The sequence below is a fragment of the Micropterus dolomieu genome, linkage group LG06 (assembly GCF_021292245.1).
Source record: "Micropterus dolomieu isolate WLL.071019.BEF.003 ecotype Adirondacks linkage group LG06, ASM2129224v1, whole genome shotgun sequence".
Classification (NCBI taxonomy): domain Eukaryota; kingdom Metazoa; phylum Chordata; class Actinopteri; order Centrarchiformes; family Centrarchidae; genus Micropterus; species Micropterus dolomieu.
The window spans coordinates 12419961-12447428 of NC_060155.1; the positions used below are offsets into that span (position 1 = coordinate 12419961).

Sequence of the window (27468 nt, forward strand, 5' to 3'; positions counted from 1 at the left end):
TTTGAGAAAAACCGTTACCGTTTAATTAATGCTCAAATATGGCCCTTTTGCACACACCCAGGATAGCCTACTTCTAATTTTCTGATGACAAGAACATTAACAACACTGTTTTTGTAATTTTACAACATCAGAGCATCATATCAAAGAACATACAGTGTAGTGACGGAAACAAAACATTTGAGTTTTCATTTTACATATTAAAGGATAAATAAATGCAAAAATTGGCCAAAATGCCTAATTGGGGATCTTCTTTGGAAAAATCTAATAGGCCCCAGAGATTTAGTTTTATTCAGGTCATTGTGAATCCATCAGTCCGTAGGAAAAACTTCTCAACTTAACTCAACTAATTTTACATTCATGGCATACAGGCACAAATAAAGGCCTGGAGACCTTAATAGTGGTCTCAAGCAATTCACACATATTTATTTCTGCATTTTAGAAGCTTCAAGCCAGGGAGTGAAATCCGGACAGGTTGTTATAGCTACGCAATCCACAGGGGTTCCGATGTCTATTTAAAACCCCTCAGACCCTCCCTCTCTCCTTTAAACAACATTATATATCACACACACTGCATGCTAATGCGGTCAATTCTCTATGAGCACTAAAACACATCTTAAAATTAGCTCGTTCTTGAGCTCGTCTGAGTTCAAACTGCCTGACTAGGCAATAGAGGGAACATATCAGCAGAATTCCCCCTTTGGCAATACCTGCTGATTGGGTCCTAAAAAAAGCAAGCTGCTTTTAACTTTTAATATTTGGCTCCAGAGTGCTGTCACGGGTAGTCGCGAAAGATAGATTCTCCCTACTTATTTTAGAAGCATAGAAATAATAATCGATCAGTGCAGAATCTTTTTTCATTGTTTTATTTTTTCTTGACTTCAAATCTCAGTGCGCGCATGAGCGCGCATGTAGGCTTTCCACTGGAGAAGTTTTGCGAAACTTTAAGGATGATATACCTTGGATGTTTCCTGTTGCTCTGTGTGCTTACGCATGTCATGGCAAGTTATCCCATCTGGTGGTAAGTTTTATTTTCATGATATCCCGAACAAGTGTCGACTCTTTTTTTTTTATTTGAGAAGTATCCGATGATCCGTTCCTGTGTCAGTTTGAGTGGTTGTAGCCTACTTCCAATTTCGTGTCTGACAGCAGCGGTACATTTAGGTGCTCTGATGGTAAAGTTGTTCCAGCTTGATTTTGAGACGTATTTAATACTACCAGAGGTGCAAAGGATAGCTTCAAAACTAGACTAGTGTAATACAATTAAATACACATGAGTAAATTTCGCTTTTAATTTAAAATCTATATAGCAGAGAACAGAAAAGACCTGTAGGAACCAATAACTAACTGACGAAAACACTTTTCTGTCTGAATTCTATGTTTGTCTTTTAATGCTATGGACACCGACATTTGCAGCATGAACGATGCAATTTTCATATTCAGACTGCAGCAGGTGCAAAGGCAAAGTTCGTGTGCATGTAAGTGTGTGTGTGCGCGCGCGTGTGTGTGTGTATAGGGGAGTCAAAGTGGCACAGAAAGAGTAGGCTATGAAATCTTGCCCAGGGTTTAGCTTTAATGCATGGGTGCTTAAACAAACTGATAATGTAATACACAGTGTTTATGCATAGTCTTTTATTTATGTAGGCTAATTTATATTACTTATGGTAATGGTATGAGAATAATCAGTTCAACACTTGAATTGTTTAAATTTTCTTATCAGACTTGGGACATAACAGAAGACTTAATAACCAAATCCAGCACAGTTTGATGTGTAGCCGCATTTCCTGTAATGGATATCATGGATATATCTCAGTCCACAGCTGATTAATTTCCATCTGTTTCTTCTCCTTCCAAATCCTCTCCAAAATCAAAACATGACAACTCACATTGAGAACTGCAGCATTTAATGTTCACAAACTGACAATAACTGATGTCTTTGTTCCATTTTCTTACTCTCTTTAATCACACAAGAAGCACTAATGAGATTGTAAAAGAATGGTGCAGTAGCCCAATAATTACTCATATTTAAGAATCTTACATTAATTAGCACTATTTTTTCACTTGATTTCATTTAATTTTTTTGGATTAATTGGGCTGTCTCGTCTTCTGGAGAAGCTCTTGTCTGGTTTCACACTGTTCAAGCTTGATCCATCAGATACACAAATCAACCACATGTTGTCTTTTTTAGCACTAAATCAGCATATGATGTCTGTTTCATTATAAATCATTTCATATTTGGGGTTGCTTAGATATTGGGTGTACCCTAATCTTCTTCCCTTAATGGGTCCCCTGTGGTAATACCGATGAGAAACTAATTACACGCACAGCTGGAAGGAAATCCTGATATAACAGTGGGCCCTCTGAACCGAGAGGTGGAAAATAATACGGACCCAAATTAGTACACTCCTGGTTCTAAAAGTTAGTACATGCAGTCAAAATGGACGATTTTCCAACTTACTAGATGTTCAGTAGATTTTTTTGGAACAGTATGTTTTTGTCATGTGATATGAGCATGTTTTGAACTTTTTTGTTAGTGCCATGTTTCAGCTCTGCTGATTGACACACTCGTGCACACTTCCGAGGAAAGGCTTTGAATTTGAGTCTCGATAAGAGCCTTTTTTTTGTGGAGCCAGTCATGTATGGCACAATTGAAGGCAGGTTTCCATTCTGTCCTAACAAAAGCACTGCAGCAAGTCAAGAACTAACTCCTGTGTTGATGCTGTGATTTTGGAGGGTGGGTCAGGTGTTTGATTGACGAGTGGAACTACAGAAGCAAAAAGAGTGGCAAGTAAACATAACGGGAGCAAGTTTGCTGTATCACTCCTACCAATACAAACAATGTTTGATTTCAGAAATAGCACGCAAAGTCACCTCGAGTTGAACGTTCTTGACCTAATACTTTTTTTCATACAAGACTGCTGATGTATTTTTTGTTTCGTGGCAACTCATCCAAAGTCAAATAACGTGGTTCCTTTTGGGTTGCGCTCAATACGCCTGCATTGTCTGTCCATTTTCAAACAGCATGTCAGTTATAAGAAGAGCCATCACTTCTGTGAAAAGCAACCTGTGATGTTTTGCTGACAGACCTCAAGGTTGAACTTGGTTTCAAGTGGCCATCGGAGCTGCATCACACTCAGCGTCCGTCCCACTGGAGTCTCTGGGGATAGGGATATGCACTAAGACAGGTTCATGTCTTTCTGTTCTCGACCTGCCGTGACATAGCCTGGCTGCACCCGCCACCCCACCACCCCCTTCCCTGGTCCACCCCACCTTAGAAGATAAATACCTGGAGGTGAAAGCTTGCCGCACATTCCTTTTCCCAAACATATTCTCTTGATGTCAAAGTCGGCTCCAAGGCCCCAGGGCCCACGAGTAAAGTGGTAATTCTAAGGTACCCTGCTTGGGCTTGCTGAAATATGCATTAAACCTGCGCTGGATACACTTTGATGAGAGGGGGAAAGTCTGAACAGAGGCAAAAATTTAATGTGATATATGTTTTGCTTAAGTGTTTGTTTGTAACAATTTTCACTTTTGATAACACAAACCTTAACAGCATTACTGAATCGTGTGTTTCTTAATCAATTATACTGACCACCATTTTCTTTGGAAGGCATCTGGTGTGAGGATGAAAAAAGGAAAGCGTGAGAACTCAATAGACGCTTTTAATCCAGACCACACCAGCACTTATGTTTAAATATATAGATATATTTGTTATACCTTGTATCCAACAGCACTGTTCTTCATGCAATAGCTCCTTAAAAAAATCATAAATCATCCCTGGTGGAACATGCCCTGCCCCTTCTCTTAGGCCATTTCCTAACACAGGAAGAGGTGGCATGGATTACTCAGCTCCACTGAGACAGACACAGAGACACGCACGAGTGGAGCAGCTTAAGCACATTAACTCATGAGGGTTTTGTGTGACACTGTTCAAATCAAATCAAATGACGAATCCAGAGTTTTTCAGCTGTCGTTCCTGCCTTGATTAGAGCTAATCTGACCTTTGTTCTGCACTATTTCCTGCTGTTGAGATATAGCTCATTCACTAGCGATGTTGATGAAAATGCAATGGAAACTTCAGAGACCCTACATTATTTCTCTGTAGATGAAAAGGAAGAAGAGGTGGTTCAAGACTGGACTCACAAGAGACTACTACTTGTAAAAAATGCAGCACTTAAAAGATGAATTGTTGTGCATGGTTTTCTTAGAGTTTCAGGTCTGTTTGTTGTGCGTGATAGAGGCGAAGAGGGAAGTCTGCACCAGTTTGGGATGTGGACTCAGGTTTCTGCTGGGAATGATGTGCTTCAGGGTATATGGACTGACAAGGGCCAAAGAGAGGTCAGCTTGTAATAGGAGTGCCCTTGTTTACTGATGGATGTTGCAGACAAACTGCAGACAAATGTGATTTCCTCTCGGGGTCATTTTCAACTTGCCATTGCTCGCTTACTGGGTGTCTCATTTATGATTAACTTGAGCGGTCTAGTCTGTAGAAATTAGGTGAGAAATTCTGTTAAAACCAGCGTGACACATAACTCTGACATTTGCTTGCGGGAACATTGGTTTACTCGCCAGGTCATCTGATGGCTTACACACACCTTGACACCTGACAGACAATGTTGAAGTGTAATGTCGAAAATGAAATCAGCCTTTAAATTTCAAATTTCAAAAATATGATTGAGGTATTCAAGGTCAAAATGTTGGCTGCCATCAAAAGTCGTCAGCCAGCGGCCATTCGGCTAGTTTTTAAAGAAAGCAGCCTGAGGCCAGTGTCAGGAGTTTGGGTAATCTTGTTGTGATCAGCGATTAGTCCGTGAACAACAGTGAACAGGTCAACACACAGTGAGCTAACTGAGCTGCAAAAGACTGCACACCTGCTCTGGCTCTGCCTTTGTGGAAAAGCCACAATAACTGTTATCAAGCCCATATCACTCTCGGGAGAATCAGCCGATTGTCTGCTGCCAGAGTCTGGACAGTCGACTTGAAATGAAGACCTGTCTGGATTGCCAACAAGCTACATTGTAGCTACTCTGCAGGGCATTTGCCAAAGATAATAAGAACTCTGTTATTAAATAATCATGTCGTCAAAATATTGATTTAGGGGGCATTTCAATAAAAATGGAACAGCTCAGGTCAGCGGGTCATGCAGAAAAAATAATGTTCACACAAAATTTATATACGTCCTGTAATAAAGAGCTTAACTTGCAAATCAAACACTTTATCTAAAACACAGTACAGCAAAATGTTTCTTAAAATTGGCTAAATTACATCCTACACAATGATACAATGGATATCCCATTTCTATGATTATATAGTTACTGAAAGTCCTAATTGAGAGGACACAAAATAAAGACAGAAAGACAGAGAGAAAGCAGTAAAGGGAGTGAGACAGAGAGATGTAATCAGTGAACCAAGTTTGCACTTGTCGTATCCCAGAATACCTTCCTCAAAGGAAAAGGGGAGGCTGGGCACTGTGTTACACTTAATACACTCTCTGAAGTTTCAATGTAGGGTTTGCACTCTTATTACCCTAAGCTGAGGGCCTGTTAAGTGTGCGGACAGTTAATAACAAGGTGTAGTTTTCCAAGTTGTCAGCTTAAGGTCTATGAAGACCTCTAGATACATTGTGGATTTATTATCTTAGACAGAAACATTGCCTGATTCTGCGGTGGCAGGGCTACAATTTCAATACACACAAAGGCCAGGTGTCTGCAGAGAGGGTAGTTAAGGGGATAAAGGATGGAAGCCTAATGTTAGCATCTGGTACAGCAAATAAACACACAATCAAACACATTCAGACGTAAAATTACACTGCAACTGGAGAGGGAAATTAGTCTCCCACTTGACACTTGTGTTAAATCAATAGATAAAGCCACAGGCAGGCTGATAAGATGCAGTAATGAAAATGCACTGACAATGCAACTTCCTCTCTCCTTGTAGGTCACTAGCAGTGGGTCACCAGTACTCGTCACTGGGCACTCAGCCTATCCTCTGTGGCAGTATCCCAGGTCTGGTGCCCAAGCAGCTGCGTTTCTGCCGGAACTACGTGGAAATCATGCCCAGTGTGGCTGAGGGGGTGAAGATTGGTATCCAGGAGTGCCAGCACCAGTTCAGAGGCCGACGCTGGAACTGCACCACGGTCAATGACAATCTTGCCATTTTTGGGCCAGTGTTAGATAAAGGTAAACACATTAATGTGGATTTTAATAAGATGTGCAGTGTGCTTTCTGGAACACAATTTCTTTGTGCAAAAAAAACTGTCAGGGTACCTCAAGCACAGGTCGACAATATTCATGTTTCAACACTCCCCGGTGTTGTAATTTGGCTCCATCTCTGTTTATTTGGCTCATTTTCAATTAACATAAACCCAAACCTATCACCAGCTTTTGAACTGTCAGACAAAACCAGTGGCTTGGTAGCATTTCCTATAATGCTATTTATCCGAACAGGCCAGAGTTAAGGGGCTGTCAAAAGTCTGCATTACCAGGAAACACGTGCCAAACGTGAGAGCACATTTATTCTACAGGAAAAGGTGGATCAATAGGCCTAGTTACTTCATGTACAACCAAAGTTTTATGTAAAGATTATTGTTGGAAGGAAAGTATAATGCTTGACTGTATGTAACATTACAACTGCCCCCAAATTATGTTTCTAGGTTTCTGGGCGTGATACCCTCTCTTACGTTCTTAGAAGTTCTTAATTCTTCAAACCATCTGTAAAAAAACTAATACTAAAACAAAAAGTGACTTATTGTATTTCTATGATGATTAACTCTTCCATTATCAATTCTACATTCTCTCCGTCTTCTATTTGCATTAGAAAAGCTGCACGCCCTGCATGCATCATTCATTATGCTCATTCAAATCCTTGTTTAAATAGACTTCAGACTGAACAAGCTCTGAGCAGCCTATATGCATGAAATAATGTACACAATTAAGATGAGTGAGTTCTGTCTTGTTGGAGTTTTCTTTAGGAGGGAATCCCCTGTGATTGTTCTGCTGTACAATCCTCTGAAGTGTCTTACAAAACACTCTAAACTGAGTTCTGGAGTTTTCCACAATATATTGTTCCCATAAGATTATGTGATGTATTAGGACTTATGAATATGTCTTAGGAATATGTCCATTCTGGTCTAATCATGGGATCAGACTGCAGAAATCCCCACTTTACAATACACAATCTGAAGGAAAAAAATCACTTATAAAGCATATCATCATCATAATTCACCGTATTAAGAAGTTTAAAATGGCTAGGCTAGCTGTTTCCAGTCTTTGTGCTAAACTAAGCTTCATATTTAACGGATAGATATGACACTGGTATTGATGAGCTCACAGCCTGGCAAGGAAGCAAATGTTGCATTGCTTTAAGATGCTTTTTATAATACAGTGTCCCAGGACACTTGTGTGTGGTTTTTTTCTGTCTGTGTTGCTTCTGGCTAACTCCAAAATGAGGATCTAAACCTGTCACCTAGTTTGCAGAAGATTGATGCAAACACAGGGGTTTGGAGGTGAGTCAGGGAAATTGCTTTTATTAATAAACTCCTGAGCTAGTTGATAGAGGCTTGAGCTCAAGTAGGTGGCTAACGATAGGGGTTCCCCATCTGAGCGCTATTGTGGTGCAAAATGCCACCACATCTCTCGCATTGTCTCCCTTCCCAGGCCTAAATTTCAGGGGTACTGGGTGGAAAGATGAGGCAGCTACTGGGCTTTAGTGAATCATTTTGATTGGATTAAGGTCACCGAGGCCCTTAATAATGTGAGAGGTCAAAGTGGCTGGATTAAGTGCCTTTGTCAGAGACCAAGGAGAGTGACTCAGGGGCTCACAGCCCTTTGATAGGGCTTAGTAGGAGAGGGCTTCCATTTCATTGGATTTGATTGATGCTGGTGTTTGTCTGTGCAACAGGGCCATTGTCCTCACTGGTGTCTGTTTGTCTGCGATTGAAACTGTTATGTGTTGGTTTCCTCCGGCCTTTTTTGGGGCCGGCTCTGAAAGGAAGAGTAGGCGCCTTTATAGACTTCAGAGGTTTAGTTCCTATCAGATAGCCCATCACTGCCCATGTCCTCTTCACCTTCACAGAGGACATTAGAAGTTTGTTTTACAGAGGTGGATTAAGCAGAGCACTAGAAGAATGAAAGACATGGACCATTAAGGAGAAAAGGCAATTTTGTGAATTGAGTTGAGACCACAGCTAAAAGAATAGAAGACTGAAAAGAAAACATTGTATAGTTTCTTCTTGTGAAAAAAATGCTTTAATCACTTATACAACCTCCTTTCAAATTAATACGCACAAACATGCCAATTGTGATAATAAATTGGCATGACCACACACAAACATTCATCAGTCTAAATGCACATTGTCACACATACTCACACCCAACCTCATGTGCCAAAACACAGGAGTTAAGTTACCCCTGCCTTTAAAATGGACTAGGTGCATGATCTCTCTCCCTTACACGTGGCCTGATCCTCTGTCTATGTTTCTCTCTCACTCCACACCCCAACCTCCAGGCTATGTCTGCGTCAGCACTCATTAATTTACATTAACTAAAGTGTCAAAACATGCACTGCTGGAATCTACCTTTGATGAAAGGTAATAGAAAACAGCGCAGGTGTTCTTAGTCGGCAGAGCCTATCCCAGGACTGTTTCGGCATTCTTGGTATTTACAGAACACCTACCTACTATATGGGTATAATCAGGCTCCAGTTTAGGAGTCATATGATAGAATTAGTAAGGGCAACCTTGCTACAAAAAGTGGACACAAAATTTAGCAGGTGTTGCCAGCCACACAGGTATAGACATGCACCATCACTATTCTACTTGAAACCATTAAATTCAAATGTGGTTCATAGGAAACTATTACTTAATATTTAAAGCATGTGGAAGTGAGTGAAAAGTTTCATACTGCTGTAGCTCTGACCTACCTAACCTTCATTCCCTGTAGGTACCTCCGCCTTGCTCAAACTGTATACCAGGAAATCCTGCTAATAAATTAACCTAAATCATTAAGTCCCGTTTAAACTAACTGGAAAAAGGTCAGGGGATGTGGGTTATGACCTGTGACCTGAGGATGAGAAAGTGTAACTATTTAGGATGAGCTAAGAGGTCTTTGCTTTTCATGAGACGTATGTCTCTCCTTGCTGGGGGAGGGAAGCTAGCACACCAGTATATCATTAACTCTGGGCAAGAAAGAAAGAAGGGGTGTGGTAAATGGAGTTGATGGGGGGACCTTAGCCCCACTCCCTGCTGAGCACTGCTCAGAGCACAATATCTTCGCAACCATGAGATTAAGCAGGAGAAAAAGTGCTTTTCCCCATTCACACGCCCTTTAGATTGTTTTATTAAACCATTTGAATAGGGATTTCCCCGTCTGCCGACAAGCGGGGTCCAGCCAATGCATAGTTCTCTGTTGCTATGACTTAACTTGGTCCCCACTAATCACTGGCCAGGGCAAATTTCATATAAAATATCTGGGGCCATTGTGGGACTAACACAGCGTGACAGTGGCAGCACAATAGGGGATTCAACCCCCCAGCAGGTTGTAGGGACCACTTGGCCTGCCAGGCTCTGGCAAAGTTTGGTGGAGGAGCACTGTCGGAGTAAAAGTGTCCTGAAGTACCATAAACTGGTCATAAAAGCAAGAAAAGCTGGGCAACTAATGCAAGAGCTGGTGTTTCAAGGTGGAGTAAATGCTATTACAGGTGAATATAGCCCAGAATGTTATATGAAACACCAGGCATAATACATAAGTAGTAGTGTGATAATAATTGTTGAAGCACACACAGAGGATCTCAATAATAGTTCAAAATATGAACATGTTCTAAAAGTATTACTTTTGTTGGCTTTTTGATACAAAGTGTAAATGCCTCAACCACACAACAGGTTAAGAATGTGCCTCGGAATTGGCACCATGTTCAAAATGTGGGGTTGAGGAGTATATAGAGAATAATAATGTCCTCTTAAACCGTCTGTGTTCCGTATTTGCACGTGTTAAACATTTATAGAAAATAACAACAGATTTAATCAACTCAAAAGAATAGGTTTGCTAATTTATTGACAGTAGCATAAATCTTGGCATAGATATGTTACGCAGTTTCGTGCTTGAATGATCATGTAATGTAAAGAACTACACTTTGTTGTGGGTAGTTCATATTCCCTGAATTTGGAAATCAAGACACTTTATTAAAAAGTGTGGGGCTGTCACACGAAGCCTGTGACCGTAGAGACCTAGGTTTGCTCATCCAGGACTTATTTAATTTGCTCTGATCCTTCTTTGCTCATTTTATCCCAAGATAATCCCCTTTTCCTCTCCCATTTTAACTCCGCCACCTCCTTGTGCTCTGCAGCAATATTGCCAGCCATTTCCAAAGGAGTTCCCCAGGTTTCAGTTAGAGGTCCACATTTCTTCACACTTTATTCATGAATAAAAATCAACATTCTGTGATGCAATAAATTTAATTATATTTCTATGCTGACGATGCATCCTTGTATAGCAGAAGGGAATCTAACTAAACTGACATCCAAATCTTGGTTCAAATGGTTCAAATTAGTTATATGCAGGGAGAAGATTTTGCCCAATTTTATTACAGAATCCCACATCAGCACCTTAAATATAATCCATTTTATAAATACCATGACATTTCAGATGGATCTAGGCCTAACACCTTGGACATACACTTCAACTCACTCAAAAACATGATATGCGTTCTCGGTTTTAGATTATGCATCGGTTTTAGATACAGCCTTCAGCTACCTTGATTGAAAAAAATACAATATCCAAGTGAAACGATCTGTGGTGGATGCAGTAATAGGGTCTCCAGGAAGGAGATGTATTGTGAACATTAGTAACCTTGTGTGCATACAATAGTAGTTTGAAGTGGGTGGTGGAGGATGCCGGTAGACCTTCTCTTGCGTCATTGTTTCTAATGCCCTTTAGTCCTCAAACTGGTTGGAACCTGCTGTAAGGGAGGAGCTCCTACTCCCTTTAACTTTATACTCCTCCCTTGTTTCTTTTCTTTATGTGCGTCTGTCGTTCTTGTTCTTTAGACAGAAGCCTTCACTGCCTCTTTATCTATCTCATACACATAGACATGCACACACAATCCCACATTTCACCATTTATCTTTAACCATCTCTTTCCATTTCTTTACTTTGTTCATTTTGTGTTTACACCTGGTGTTTCCACTTTCTTTATCTTGTTGTCTCTGTCTCTTTCCCTGTGATTGTGCAAGACCATGCAAGTGTTCATATTCAAGGCAACCTCCCTGTCATAATGAGTTCTGTTAAAGCAGGGAATGCTTAAACAAACAATGTCCTCTCTTCTGTAACAGGGAAGTGTTGTTCAGAATTACATATCTGGACACTACACTCCCATCTTTATGTTGTGCCTATGATTTGTCCCTGCAGTGTGAGGCCATTTCCTAACCTTTCAAAAGCTTAATTGAGTCTCTTAATTATAGGCCTGTCAGACCCGTCTCTTCCTCTCATCTCTCTGGAAGATCCTGATCCCTCTGAGTCATCCGTTAGCTATGTCAGACAGAGACATAGAGGCCTTGCTGGCCTTGTTCAAAGACAGGACTATTGATGTCTGGGCTGAATGAACCCACACATTGGTACACCTTGGTCGATACCACCTAAACACATCTAGCCAACAATAGTAGTGGCCTCTTCAGTATGTATAGTTTCTTTGATGGTGTCTTGTTGGCTTGGGTTGAGAAATATTTGCCTATGCAGTCATACAAGACTGAACACAAGCAGCTATCCATATAACAATGTTTCTATAAATTTAATCCTGAAAATAATCATTAACTTTAAGAAGTCATTACTCATGTGACAATCCATGATTGTTCAGTTCTGCAGAGGTGTTTCTCTGCAGGATGTTGCCTCCGAGTATATTTCCAATGTTCTATGTCTTACAGATATCTGAACTTCTCGTTCCAGCCACTCGAGAGTCAGCATTTGTTCATGCTATTGCCTCGGCGGGAGTAGCATTTGCAGTGACCCGTGCCTGCGCTGAGGGCTCAGCCACCATCTGCGGATGTGACACACGCCACAAGGGCCCCCCTGGTGAGGGATGGAAGTGGGGTGGTTGCAGCGAGGACGTGGAGTTTGGGAGCATGGTGTCCCGGGAGTTTGCTGACGCGAGAGAGAATCGCCCTGATGCACGCTCAGCCATGAACCGCCATAACAATGAGGCAGGAAGAATGGTGAGTTTTCTAAAAGCTAATTTTGCTGATTGTGTTGTAGAAGTTTTTCTGCTATCAGATGTTTAATTAACATGATGATCTTTTCATCCTTAGTCCCTCAATGAAAACATGTTCCTGAAGTGTAAGTGCCATGGGCTCTCGGGCAGCTGCGAGGTCAAGACATGCTGGTGGTCTCAGCCTGACTTTCGAGTTATTGGTGACTACATGAAGGATAAGTATGACAGCGCATCAGAGATGGTGGTGGAGAAACATAAGGAGTCCCGTGGATGGGTGGAGACCCTGAGACCCAAGTACAACTACTTCAAACCCCCCACAGAGCGAGACCTGGTTTATTATGAAAGCTCACCCAATTTCTGTGACCCCAATCCTGAGACTGGTTCCTTTGGCACCCGTGATCGCATCTGCAACCTGACGTCTCATGGCATAGACGGATGCGACCTCCTCTGCTGCGGCAGAGGTCACAACACCAGGACTGAGAAGAGAAAGGAGAAGTGTCACTGTATTTTCCACTGGTGCTGCTACGTCAGCTGTCAGGAGTGTGTGAGAGTCTACGATGTGCACACTTGCAAATAAGACAATCTGGATCTTGTCTTTTCCCACCAAAATTCAAAGACGTCAGTAGGCAGAAGAACAAATACAGCAACTTATCTTTAAGACATGAGAGACTGAGCAGCTGTCTGAGCTGTCCATGGACTCTAATGGCAGACACGAAAGCCTTGTGTTTGATGCTGTGATGCTGAAAAGAGCCAGTCTCCGCCTTAATCATCTGAAACAGTTGAGTAGATTTTAGCATCACAAAGCATCATCCGTATGAACCGTGATGATGGTGATAATGACAACAATGTTGATATCTCTAGCGATGACGAAAGAGTTTTCATGTATTGACGTAGGAAAGGAGAACTGTCGGCTAATTGACAAACATCATATTGGTGATATGTGTTTCCAAGTAGTTACCTTTTTTGAGAATAGTACAGCACTGCCAATGCTCTATGGGACAAAAAATTAAAATGTTTATTTCTTCAATGTTTAATCACCACTTGTTTTTGCCACAAAAGGTGGCAACATTTATGAGTAATTTACATGATCAGACACTCAATGGCTTGCATTCTCCCCCTCAACAAGTATGTGTGTGTATGTCTGAAAACTAACATTATGATGTGAATGAGTTTGGTTTTTTTTTGTAGTGTTAATATATTACTGATGTTTGGGTAAGCATGCACTTGCACCTGAGTGAATGTAGTTAATTATGCTGCAGTGTGTTTACATATTCTCTACATTCTTAAGCTAGCGAGTTAATATCTGCTTTAAATTACTAATTTTATCTTCAGAGTAGACATGACCCACACCAACTGGACATCATGCAAAACAAGAGTATACACAGTCTGTGCATTTCCTTAAACACCTGAAAACTCTGGAAGCTTTTTCTTAAGAGTAACAATGCTTTGAACAACATCGAGAGTTATGACCAAAGACAAGAAAAGAAACCCCCATGTAAGTCTGATGTGGTCAGAGAGCTGTAAATAAATATGAAAGGTCAGCACTTGTGTCCCATTGAGAAATATGAAGCATGTTCTCCTTGTTTTTATCAGTATTAGCAATGTCTCGTGTGGCAGGGTGTGGGAATAACTGTTATTTATAAATGGGATAGTCCCACTATATTTTGTTTCATTTACATGCATATAATATTGTTTTATTTTGATATTTGATTACATAGAGGTAAATTCTGTACTCCCTGGTAAAATAAAACACAAATGGCAAACAAACCGCAAACAAAGCTCTGTATAATGCAGTACAATTAGTTGTTGTAAAATGATGACCAAAACCTGTGCATGTGATGATTCTCAGCTGTGGCTTCTTGTTCCCCAAATTTAACAACAAGCAGCATCACTGAAACTATCAATTCTTCCCTTATTTTAATGCTGCTAAGTAAAGATAATATGTGAGTGTGTTTGTGTGTGTGTTTAGGTCCTTACATAAAGTATGTCTCTGTCTATTTGTGTTATATGTATATTCTTGCATGTATTGATTCTTTCTGTGAAAGAAATCTATTATATGTAGTTTGGAAAAAATGTGAAGTTTTGACTAATTCTTGCATACAGTAATTCCCATTTTAACCAAATAGACCAAAATAGAGTTTATGTTATTTTAGTTGCCTATGGTTTCGTAGTCAAAATGATGTCATGCTGCTCTCCTTCAATTTCAGAAGAAATACAAAACAGTATTTATTTATTTGGAAAGTGAAAAACTACTGAAAGCTGAGACATGATGTCTAGACAAGTAACATAATGTTTATGAAAATATGTGCGTGCCGTTTCACTGATAGCCTCGACTATGGAGAGATGTGTAAGGTCACTGATGAATTAATGTTTACAGCCAATGTAATGCTATGTCTCAGGCATGTATTGTTCTCAGACTTTAATCAAAATTGCCCTCCCATGATTATTTTTTATCCTGACTGAAAATATTAACGAGCAGCCATAACCAGTTTCACATTTTAAGTCATCTTAATTAACTACACAGCAACCATTATTGGTACAGATCTCCAATCTTGCGTTTATTACTGTACACTTCATATGTGACTGATTGCTTGTGTGGAAAATTTGATTATGTTCTAATTTTTCTTTAAATCCAAAGTTTTGTACAAACTAGGTTTTTGCGTTTTTATGGACTTCTAAAATTGGATGTTTTTTATAATTATTTATTTCATTCTATGTACATATTAGTAAGTAAAAGTATATATTTGCAGAAATACATTTTTTAAAAACAGTGTTGTAACACTGTAGCCTTTTTACCTCATCTCTGTTTTTTCACTGACTGCACACAGGTATCGTTCGTCCTACTGCCTGTAGTAGATTTCTAAAGTTAACTCTGTAACACCAAAATAAAGCAACATAAACAACCAAACCGGTGTTCTATTATCTATGAACTTTACATGTATTACATTATTTTGTTGATTTTTATGAATCATGAATGCCATCAAATGACTACATCCAAAGACGGATCAATGACCAGTGCCCATTGACCGATGGGGATTGACGTGGGAGAAGGCTCTGGGACACAGGCACTTATATCATACAAATAACATGTGTGTATAAATGCAGCACTTGAATCTGAAGATGATAGCACATTGTGAAATAAATAAGTAACATTATCCTGGGTATTAAGCCATCAAGTGCCTTGAAAAATGAAATCCAGCTCTTTTAAACAACACAGACTCAAATTCAGACATTTTTAATCAAACGTTTGTGTTATAGCTTGCTCTTATTTTGAAGGGAAAAAAAGCTTTAAAAAGCTTTTTTTAATTGAAAATACTCCATTTAAAGTACATTTCCTGCATTCAAAACCTTACTTAAGTTCAGCAAAACATACTAAATGCATTTTATAGCTAATCCAAGGGGAGTTTTAAATAGTTTGTTTAACTTAAGGAGTAGGGGCATTTTCTTAACCCATAAAGGAACACTTCAAAATCACCAAATGTGGAGATACATTGTTTTCACTGGACAGGAAGGCTATGTAAATTTGTAATCTGAAAGGTAACTAGTAACTATAGCTGTCAGACAAATGTAGTTAGAAAGCACAATATTTGCCTCTGAGATGTAGTGGAGTAGTGGAAAGTCGAATAAAACGGAAATACGCAGGACAGTAAGCACTTGAGTAAATGTACTCAGTTACATTACACCACTGCCAAAGAGGACTCAAATATGAATAATGTGTAACACATTGTTTGCTATTTTCATGCTGAGAAGATTATGTGTTGATTTGGAATTATGAATGATAGACAGACAATGGTCAAAATCAGCTTTGGATGGGTGTAAAGTAATGACAACATGCTGTGGTAATGAAAGGGAGATCCCAAAGATGATTTATCCAGGAGCACCCAAATTGATATAATAATTTTAGCAATGAGTAATAATAGTATGTATAGTGAGTAATAATAGTAAGCGCTGGAGCATAATTGGTTTGATGTTCACATCACACAGTGTCTTGCAAACATGTGCATTTCTTGCAGTGTGAGAGATTTAGAATTTGCTTTTACTGCGTCTTTAATATAAACCATAGCATTTCATATCACAATCATGCAACTTCTAAAATCTATATTTTGATTGCCGCAATATCTTTCCACATTCAGTAAGAAAATAAGAAATGCTTTCCTATGTTACATTTCACAAATTATGTTGAATTGAGGGACGTGTAGGTTCAGGTGATGGCAAGTCAGAAATAATTTAAATAAGATATCTGTCACAGTATTACTGTTTGCAAACAGAAGCAAGACTGCTCTACTGACTCTGAACCCTTTTCAGTGAGAATCGTGGAGGTAAGCTTGTAGTTGGCACACATGAGTTGTAGTTATCATGTTAAATATCAAAGGGCGTCTGAATAAGCTGCAAGACTTCCTGATACCGTAAATATGCTATTGCAATCTACCACGTATAATACAGATGTCGGCCATTGATTTCTTAATGAAAAAAGAAATCTAAACAGTCACACACTTGGAATATGGACAAGTTGGCAGTCATGAAGACTTACAGATTTAGGTCATAGTGCCCAAATATGAGCTACGGATTTGTCTTAGGACAAAGAAGAAGAAAATAAAGCTGGACTAATATTTTGATTCCTTTGAGAGACTGCAGAAGCCGACTGTGCTTTTTGGAGAAACAATAATGACCTGGAGGCGGGGGGGACAACTCAGTGATGAGAGTTTAAAAATAGATGGAGCTTTATAGAAGAGAAAGACCTGATCTCAAGATAGATTAGGTTTGGATGTGAATAGAGCCCACTGGTGCTCCGGCTCAGCCACTGGACCCCTGATAGTCTTTGAGCCCTGCAACAATGTCACCGGCAGAGGCCAGGTCTCACTGCTATCTAACCCCATTATCTCACAGAAAGATGGATACACACCCCCTCCAGAGAGGAAGCACCACAAAAAGTGATACCTTTCCGTTCTCATTCATGTGGATTCATTAGTCTGCCCACCCCCACATCAAACTATACTCAAAGCCGTTTTTTCACAGTTCGTCCTGCAACTAAAATTCATTACTTTGGTGTACTTGTATTCCTAGATATTCATGAAAAATGCTATGGCATTTAAACCCTGCCTCATGATGGGAAATGAACAAGGACTTGCTGAAGACTCCGTTGTGTATGAACTCCTGGGAGCCAGCCAGGTTCAGGTTTGGTTTAGTGACCGGGAGGCTGTCGGTGTCTCATTCCACACCTCGACCTTTGACACTTTTCACACCATCGAATGGGAGAAAACAAGTACAAAACATGAAACAGATCACAGGATGGACAGAAACTCCAGCCCTGCAGCCACGCTGTCTTTTGGCTTAAGGAAATGGGCCCTTCCCTTTAGCCAGACCCACCTAGCAGCTTTGTCACCCAAGTGAGATGAACATTGTTAGCAGATAGTTGCCAGAGGAGACTGTGGCGGCTCCAGTGAGAGAGATGGCATCCTGACTGTGAGAACTTTGACGCGACCAGACTGCCAGAGGTACCACCAAATAACCATATAAAAGGGAGACAATGGGCCCTAATTGCAATCAGTGTCCTCTTTTTATTTTATGTCCTGAGTTTCACCCTGATATTCACAAAAGACCAGTGCATGCATTTCAATAAAGCTATGTTAGTGTGGGGCAGACAGGAGTGACAGATATACAGTGGAGTGGTGCAAAGGCCCACACTCCAATGACAAGATGCAAATACTCCCGCGGGAGTCACACTTTGGTTACAGCCAGCATCTGGTTCGCTCTTCCTGAGGCCTTTTGATGTTGATGATGTCGAAAATAAAAATCACAGATGACAAACATGCAAGCTGGGATGATTATTAATACTTAATATGTACCTACATAATAATAATAATAGCTTGTTGAGTTTGAATGTCAAAAGTTTGTTGCTCAACACTTCAACATGAGATGTGTTTGAGCAAAGAATTGTGGCTTTAAAGAATGCGATTCTCAAAGCTCTTCTTGTTTAGACTATAGGTCACACACACCAAAGGTGACGGGCCAAAACTGGGCTACAGAGGGGAAGAAGGCAGTGTGTGGGCATTTCATTATGTAACTAACTTTGAAGCCAGTCTTTTGATGTTTATATGTTCTTCTGTGTGAAATGAGATGACTCCCTTGGATTCAGTAGGGGTAAACCGGGGCGAAAGTAAGACGGGACGAAAGTAACAAAGCGATTTTCTCAGAGCCCTGACTGCATTTGCAGTCCAAGCTGTGACAGCACCTTCAGCACGCAACCCTTGATGGAGCTGCCAAATATATATAAATAACAAGTGTTACTTTCGGCCCGCTACAGTGACAAGTGTTTCTTTTGTCCCGCTGCTAAAGTGGTGACTTTCTCTGTGTTGCAGCATGTATTGAAACATGTTTATGTTATATTATTCCAACAGATTATGCCAAGAGTGAGGGTCAGAAAGACAGACAGAGGTCTGACTCAGCCAGATGTTTTCATGCACATTTTGGAATTAAGTATAAAAACAGCAGGATAAAAACATGACTATTTTTGCATTATTTTGAGAATTTATATTTATGTTATGAATATTCATTTTCATATTGTTCATATTGTTGAAGAATTGTTTTAAAAAATGGTTTGACATTGCCAATAAAAAACATTTTGAGTATAAGTATAGGATTGGGTTACTTTTGAAACATTTGAAGAAACTGTAAATAGATAATAAATAAAATGAAAATGTAATTTATACATTTTTTGCAAAGATAAAGGACAAAATACATTTGCAGTTACATATTAACAAGGTTATAGTCACGTGTATTTAATAAGAACAAGGGAAACACAAAACATCTAGTTGTGTTACTTTCGACCCAACTGATGGGGTCATTTAAAGTGAAATTATACAGAAGTCGTTCTACATTTGTACAAAATACCACCTGATATTGATAGACCACACCTGTGAGTTAGTGACTACAGCAAAAATATGTCACTGTCTACAACATAATCTTTTAAAATCAGGTTTTTCTGAAAAATGGTACTTTGGCCCCTGCTCTCCCCTACATGTTTAACACATTCAACACATTGGAACCATCCAGATCGAAAGATTATTAAAAGTAAAATAATTTTTGTTGTATGAATATTGCATGGTATACTGCCACAGTCTAATATGAGAAACTGCATGTGGTTACTGTATTTGACTCCCAAAATAAAATATTACAAACTAATCCGCCTCAGAATGACATTATTTTGCCTTATCATTCCTGTTTTTGTATGGCCTGTAAGTGATAATATTTCTCACTTCCATTTTCTAAATAAATAGATCCTGACAGCACTCACACCTTCATCCAACACTTCAGCCACTAAATTCTAACTTAAGATTCACCAATGTGTTGTTTATCACACAATACTAATCACCTTTTTACCACTTTCGGATAAACATTAGACACAGTAGACAGACAAAATTATCTTCTACAGAGAACTCTATGCACTGATACAAACACAAGCCTTTCTCTAATGGCTGTGTTAAAACACCTTAACATCTGTAGCAATCATGGCATTATGTTTTCTCTTTTATAGCCAGGGAGGGGAACGTGCGAAGTATGTCACCTGCCTTGAATGAGGATGATGGGTTATCTGCAAGATTTCTAAAGAGGACAACCAGCATCAGAAGAGATGTGACACCTGTAAAGCAGCCTTATCCCCTTTTGAAGTGCCCGTTTGTATTGTTGAAGCCAGCAAAGGAATTTTGCCACCTCTGTACTTACAAGAGAACATTATTCTAACAGGGGAGATAACAAGGAGGGGAGGTGATATGGGAGACATACTAATGCATTACACAGTCTAAAGGTGTGTGTGTGTTCACATGTATGTATATGCATTTGATAATTACACTGTCTGCTCTGTCTGCTTCAGTTTAAGGAAGAGATGGGAGTTTTTCAGGGAGGCCTCTGTTATGTTATGCTCTTGCAAGATGTGGTCTGGTAGTGGGTGTAGTGGTGGTGGGGTGCCAGGCCTCGAGGTTGACAGGGTGTCATCCTCTAGGTGAATGTGGGCTGGGGTTGCAGTGGGGAGGAGGAGGCAGACATGATCACTCTTTAGCCACCTCTCTGTAGTTCAAAGCAGTTCAGCTGGTAGGATGAGTATGTATGCATTTCCAGATGCAGTTTCAGTCAATTTCACTAATATGAATTAGCTCTTTCTCAAATCTACTGTATTTGTTGGTTTAGATAGGGATAAAGACATCATTTTTATAGTATTCCCATAATAGCTATGAAAAGACTGAGATTCGTTATTCACGTGTGGATCAGTGAGTGTAATGTTGTTTGTTTTTATGGGGTGTTATTTAGTTATACAATGATGACGTGTCTTACAGACAGAGTCTTTTTAGGGTCCCAGGTGAGATTTTGCTGTGTGGGCCCCTCCACGTCTTAACCAGTGCATGCCAAAACTGCATGACACCTGCTCAAATGAAAAGTTTTTGGAATTGAGCCTATGCAGATTTCAGCGGCATGAAGCTCTAGGGTGAAGTAATCAATGAAATTTTATTTTATAATTGTTTTCTTTGCAAAAACAGGGGAAACACTAGATGGTTTGTGTTGTAGTATGAATGAGGAAAACTATAATTTCAGAAACAATGGCCAAAGTATTTCTGTTAAGCTGAAATGTAAAGAGGACTTCAGTTTCCTCTCAGAGTGTTTATTTCATGTGTCAGCATAGCCACAATATACTTTAGATAGGTATTGTCGTAAAGTATAAAGTAGTGATATAACTGATGCAGCCAGGTAGGACACAGTCAGCCTCCATTAGCAGCATTTATGAATGTCAGTGAAAGGATTTATATGTAGGCATCATGATATAATAATTTTACTTTTCATAAGAAACAGAATTGCTGTTGACATATTTCTATTAACAGATTAGTTTCTGTATCAGTTTATTTGAGAAAAGGCGATCACGGCTAGAAGAGGTGGGAAAAAATAAAGAAATGAAACAGCTCTCTTGTTACAACTAACACTGCAAGTAACACATCTTGTGTCTAAATTGAAAAAACAAAAACAAATACCCATAAACAACCTCCATTCTCCTTTTCTATTATCATTTCCTATTTGGTTTCCATGCATCTTTCCAAACAGTAGCTCAACTAGCAAACAACTTGTGTAAATTTGGGAGCCTGGAGAGGGAATTTGGTTTAATACAAACCGAATTGGTAAATGCTTTAATAAAATATTACATTATTCTATGCATTCACAGACTTGTTTTTATTCTCAAATGTTCCATTGTCTGTGATCAAAAACATCAGCTTGGTGAGGATGGAAGGCCAAAACTAAGGGGGGGAAAAAAAAGATGCATGTCCAAATTCATCCACAACATTGTGGACACGTCCCGAGTGAGTGAGATTGGGTATATCAATTACAAGGTGGCTAGCAGGGGAGAGGAGTGGGGTTATCATTAGCAGGGACTGGCGCTGGCCTCTGGTAGTTCCAGTAATTACCTCACAAAGGGTGGTGCTTGCCTTCCCACTGCTTTTCCCACACTGCACTCCAGGCTTAGAATTCCAATCGGCCCCAGACCTGCAATCTCCTCGGTTTTAGACAGCAAATTACTGACAAGTCCCATTCTTCAGAGCACTGTAATTGCTTTTTAGTGCTGTTTTTATTGAGGCAACCCCAACCCCCTTGCCCTTCCCTCAATAAAGCTAAGTCAGGGAAGGGGCGAAGGGTTAATATAGATAACATTAGTTCCTAATTGGAAGGTCTCAAACCTCAGGAAGCTTTCATACAAGTACTGTCATTTAAAAAAAATCTCAATTCTTGAATGAATATAACTGTTTAGATCTGTTTTGCAGCGATCAAGAAAGACATGTTTTCTTTCGATATTTCTAGTTAATTAGTTCCGCATTGATCATGAAGAAACGTGCAAACTCAGCAATAATGCTTCTGCGTGTGTGTCTGCTTCAGAGAAGCGATATCATTATGGCTCTTCACAACCCACACAAAAAAGGGAATGAGCATCTTGGCTACTCTACGACTTAAATCACTTTGTGTTGTCTTTCCCACCCCTGTGCATTACTCTCTCAATCTATTACTTTGTGGAAATCATTAGTCTCCATGTCAATACAAGCTCAGAGCAGAGAAAACATCTCATTATCGGACTTAAAGAGATCCGTAGCATTCTTGGGTCTGTCAAGCTGTTCTTCCTTTCTTCAATATAGTTACTTTCCTTTCACTGAGAGGACAAATTCTCAACGTTCCAATGCCGGACAACCACACAGCCATTTGAAATGAGAAAAAGAGAAAGAATGGAAAATGGCTGAGGGATTAGAGGATCTAAACAGGATAAAGGGATGGGAGATTCTTGGTGTGATCTAGTTTAGTTTGAAAGATGGAGGGTATTAACAAGGATTTGCGACTTTAGAATTCATTGTGCCATTATATCCATCCTATGCAGTTTCAGCTAAATTGTTTGCTGTTTTGTGGCCCTTACAAACCCATAGCTCTTTACATTTTTCCATGCAAGTGTAAAAACAAAACACAAAACAAAGTATTTTGAAATAATGTGCTAATTATCCCTTTATTCAGACATTCAGATATTCAGGTATGGATCCCCCCAAAATGTACAATAGCTCTACAGACATGTGTTCTGCATTAAAAAGAAAGCAAACACAAAGACATCATCAGTAAAATGTCATAACATTCCTCCTGTTTTTTGACTATGCATCAAACGTGACGACATCCGGACGTCATTGGTGGAGCAGCCCTAGGGCTACAACCTGCAATTGACTTGGGCAGTAATCTAATTCGCCTGTGCCCTTATGTGTCCATCTCCCTGTCAGTCTGAGCAGGTTGACACCTCTGACCCTGTCAAGGGTGTCAAATAGCTTGTCAGAGGCCTTCAATAAAGTACAATGACAAGCCCTCTAATGCATTACCACACGAGTTCCAGCCAGAAATGAGAGGCTGTAGCCTTTCAAGCCTCAAGGCAGACAGGTGCGCTGTTGAGCAGCGCACACACCAAACACTCCACTCTAAACGCACACATACACACACACACAAAGAAGCCCTCCCCATCAAAAGAAAGACCGACAAAAGTGTAGGTTGATAACACTGCATACATTAAATATCTACATTAATATTTATCCAAACATCACAATATCAGGAGTAATTATCAATTGTTTAAAATGCCTCAAAATTTATAATTCATCGCTTAAGGATTATCTTTAGGGGCTTACATAACCAAGAGATATCAGTTGTCGGTAGCAACAAAAAACACCTTACCTGGACCACCTTGGGAGCATGTTAGGCCTGTCACCATGAAGCCTCTCTGAAGGGGTCCACAGGGCCACTTACTATCAACTTGTCAATGTCAGTGGTGCCTGAATGTTGGAGAAATAAGATGAGACCACGTTACAAATCATTTGGCATCAGCATGACAAGTGAAAAATCCCAAATGCCAAATCTGGACACCTACATGGTTTTGATGCCACAGGTTTTGGTTGGTGCTGGTTGTCAAGGCCCTGCTTCGACATGCTGCGCATTCCAACCAATTATCTACCCCAAGGTGCAACAGGTTCACACTTTAATCTTTGATGCCTCCTCAAATAGGATATAGTTGGATTTAAAACAGGGAACAGGGGTGGGACAACCCTTAAAAACCTGTATACATAGCAAACATGAATCAACTTCAAACCAACCCACTGATGGAAACAAAAACGTCTTTCAAAGAAATACCTTTATCCTCACTATTGTTTCATCTTGCAATAGCTCGTCATAGTCCATGTAGATGCGCAAAGAAAGTTTCAAAGAGAGAGCAGCACACATACCCTCAAATATTACACCAGTCAAAATGTCCTTGGAGTTCATAGAAGGTGGTGAAGTGTCCTGTTAAATGTAGGTCATTTAAAGGGTGCAGAGAATTTGAAGAGATGGACCATGGTAACCTCACGTCCGACCAAGTCATCCTTTACCAGGAAATCCAGTTTCCTGGCATGGACGTTGTGTTCTATGTGTACCCTTACACCTTGCCAGTATACCCACATCCTGCAAGCCAGCGATTCCCATTCTTAATACACCCCCTCCCATGCCAGAGGCCCCCATGTCCTTTCTGAGGAAGTGCGTCCTTGAAGAGCTTGTCTCAACCATCTGTCACGCATGTCCCAGGAGATCTCCCATTGACACCACTGGCTCCCACATAGACCAGTAGTCACTGGGGGAGTTAAAAGGTCTCATTGGAAATGAAAACCAATATTTAAATGACATCATATGAACAGTAGCACAATTGCTCACTTCAGAGCAAGCTAAAGATCTTTTGTTGCATCAAGGATGAAGAAATGTTGCACAAGTACTTTTGGCGGGAAATCTGATTCATACAAAACAGAAACATCCAGAGGTACGTAGCATATTTCATTTTGTTGATGTCCAAACATATGGTTTGTTGGCTTGGTTCATATTCTTCCATGAACTGTGCGGTCAGAATACAAGAGAACAAGTTTCACAAGGTAATGACGCAATATGGAATCAAACATTTCTGCATGTACCCGGGCGGAGTGCAAAATGTTATGTAAATCCCCTTAACGACCTTTTCAGGCTGTCGACAATCACTATACAAAGGTGATTGGCAGCCGACACTGCTGCACATTTATCCTTTTGCCCCAGCTTGTCTCCCTCTGTAGCGCCCCCTACTGTGAGAGGCGTGGGGTAGGGTGCCCAGTGGCACTTGTTGCCAATGGATGAAGCCAGCATGGATCCTCTCATGGCAACGATGCTGGTCGTTGTAATAATGTTCGGTTTGTTTCCTGCCTCACACCTCCTTTGGGATTTTGCCCGACCTATAATCCAGTACATGAGACGCAGAGGGAGGCATCCCATGCCTGTCCGTCTGAGTTGCAGCCCTGCTTAGCCCAAACCAGCTCCTTTGTACGATTCACACAGCAGTCTACTGGTTGCCCGTGGGCTATTTCATAGTGTGTGAGATGATGGTAGTGATGTACAGAATGTGAAGGCTCATAAAACTGCAAGATAATGCTTCTCTCTTATGCATACACACTTATGTGTACAACCCACATTCTCTCCCTCTATATCTGTCATGTACACACACACACACACACACACACATACACAGACACACCAGATCAGCATTCCCAAGCCCCTTACTTTTTTATCCTTGCTAGGCCTCATCTCAGAGGGGAGTAAGGCCCCTACTGAGATCCTTACCCACTTCCTACTGCAAAGCCTGTTTGGCTCCTTGGCAGCCCTCCTCCATTCACAATCAGCAGACGAGCCTCACTCTCTGCCTCATCATCCATACATTACTTTGACTCAGCGACTTGGAAAACGCTTCTCAGGTGATGATATAGCCCATACACGTAGCCCAGAAATTTACCAAAAGCATATTTCTCTTGTAGAACTTTCTTCTTTGAAAATCTCCAGAGTCCTACTGTAGCCGTCCCTTCTGGGGCCGTGGCTCCCAGGTGGGGATAGGTGTTAGGGGGACACATTTGACACAAACAAAGAAGAGATTTAGAAAGAGAGTGCACACGTGTGTCTGTGTGCGCGCATGTTTGTGCATGTGGATAGAAAGTTGTTAAGCGTGTACCCAAGTGGGACCATCAGAATTTGTGTGTTTGTGTGTGTGTGTGTGTGTGTGTGTGTGTGTGCCTGTTTTTGTGTGTGTGCTATATAAACCCCCTACTGTCCTATTTCTAGTCCTCTGTCCACACATCACAACTGTCAGTATCTAGTGAGATATGAAGCCGAAAAGGAGGAAGGAGGAGAGCCCTTCAAATGGATATTACCGCTGTGTTTGCCTGTGGAGCAAGGAAAGGTGGATTTAGCACTACCTCTAGGATCTTTACTGTACCGCCAGCTCACTACATGGTACGTTGTAAATGCATTTTAAATGTCTGCTTTTCAAGTTTCAGTTAAATGTGGTATGTTGAAGATATTTTTGGATTTTGAGATTATCCAGGTGTTCACTGAGAATAGTTTCTGCCTCATATATATCATTTAGAATTCAAAATGCTCAAATCTTAGAAAACAACAATGATAATTTGTCTACAGAGGTTTTCAGCCTGCGGGTATAATATCCGAGCAAAGGGATTATCTCAGAGTCCAAGATATGTGAATTGGCTACAGCAGAAGAGAAAGCAGTTATGAATTGTGATTTTGACAGGTTTCTTTACCCTGATCTATGTTGTCACACCTCAACACCTGCACCTGTTCTGACTGTGCAAAGAGGAAAAAAAGGGGGTTTGACTTTTTTCCCCAGCTGTTTGGAAGATCACCAAATCAAACAACAGCTTATAGTTACAGTTTACTATTGTCTTGTTAAACTGTCCTTTATTTTTTTTGAATCAACCCATTTTGTGGTCTGCGTTAATAATTTGCATTGAGGGATTGCAGTTTAAGCTATTTATGTATTTTTTCTGCTGCAATTGAAGTAGCATGTTGGTTCATATTGGTCCAGCTGATACAGTTAGGACCTAAAAGGAAAGTCACTCACATAAAAGAAAAGATGCTCAACAGTTCCAATGTTGTGCAGATATGTCACTGTGCTCCACATGCAACCTTTTCTATAACTGAGAATGTGTGTTGTCTTCAGATGTACTTTCATGTGATGTTTATTATTTTGAATTGATTTTGAAAAGATTAAATAAACCCACGAATTGCAGATGTAATTTGTTGAAGTCAACAATGATACTTGCAAAAAACTTGCCCACATCAGAGCTTTGTGTTTTTACCTGAAGACACCTGACCGGCAATGAAACATTTGTTTTTATTTTTTTAGAGATTGGCACATAGCCGTGTGTTTTCTAAAACTGAAACATTTGTATTAGTATTGGTTTTTGGCAATGTGCTCTTGTTTGTTAGCACAAAGTTTTTGGATTTTGTTACAGTAAATCCCAATTTGAAACCTTTCTGTTTAAGTTGTATCACTGATTAAAAATGTCCAGTTTCAGATTGAAGTGTGAAAATCTACAAAAATCTAAACAATTGCTTCTCAGTAAACATCTTCCACACACACATAAAAAAGAGAGCAGTTGCGGTGAAAATATGCTGAAAGAGATCTCTCTGGCATTTGGCAGGGCAAAACCACAAATTATGGTTGCAGAGAGAGACAGCATTATGAGTCTTCACTGTGTGGTCCATCACTAACTATAGACCCCTCTACCCTCCTGCTGTTCTCTCCTGCCCTTCTCCCCTCTTGCTGCCCCCTCTGCTGGGGGTAGCAGGCATAGTTGACCCTGGTTAAAATTCAACTGGCCCAACAATAAGGTGGTTAGACGTTTCCTTAATGGCCTGGTCATGGATTAAAAGGAAGTGG

At 40.2% G+C, this 27468-nt stretch overlaps 1 protein-coding gene across 1 annotated transcript; it reads left to right on the forward strand.

Annotated features, from left to right (window-relative positions):
• Positions 1–896: 896 nt before the first annotated feature.
• Positions 897–12814, forward strand: wnt3a (wingless-type MMTV integration site family, member 3A). Its single transcript, XM_046052124.1, has 4 exons — positions 897–1018; positions 5935–6176; positions 11933–12198; positions 12292–12814. Exons 1-4 carry the CDS (start codon positions 897–899, stop codon positions 12769–12771), a joined length of 1110 nt encoding a protein of 369 aa, XP_045908080.1. The 3' UTR covers positions 12772–12814.
• Positions 12815–27468: the final 14654 nt, after the last annotated feature.

What these genes read in the sequence shown, in the direction of transcription:
- wnt3a (XM_046052124.1), top strand. Translation starts at nt 897, where the DNA reads ATGAGCGCGCATGTAGGCTTTCCACTGGAGAAGTTTTGCGAAACTTTA. An exon ending in TGGGCCAGTGTTAGATAAAG is followed by an intron (nt 6,177 to 11,932) that starts GTAAACACATTA and finishes TTCTCGTTCCAG; the next exon opens with CCACTCGAGAGTCAGCATTT. An exon ending in ACAATGAGGCAGGAAGAATG is followed by an intron (nt 12,199 to 12,291) that starts GTGAGTTTTCTA and finishes TTTCATCCTTAG; the next exon opens with TCCCTCAATGAAAACATGTT.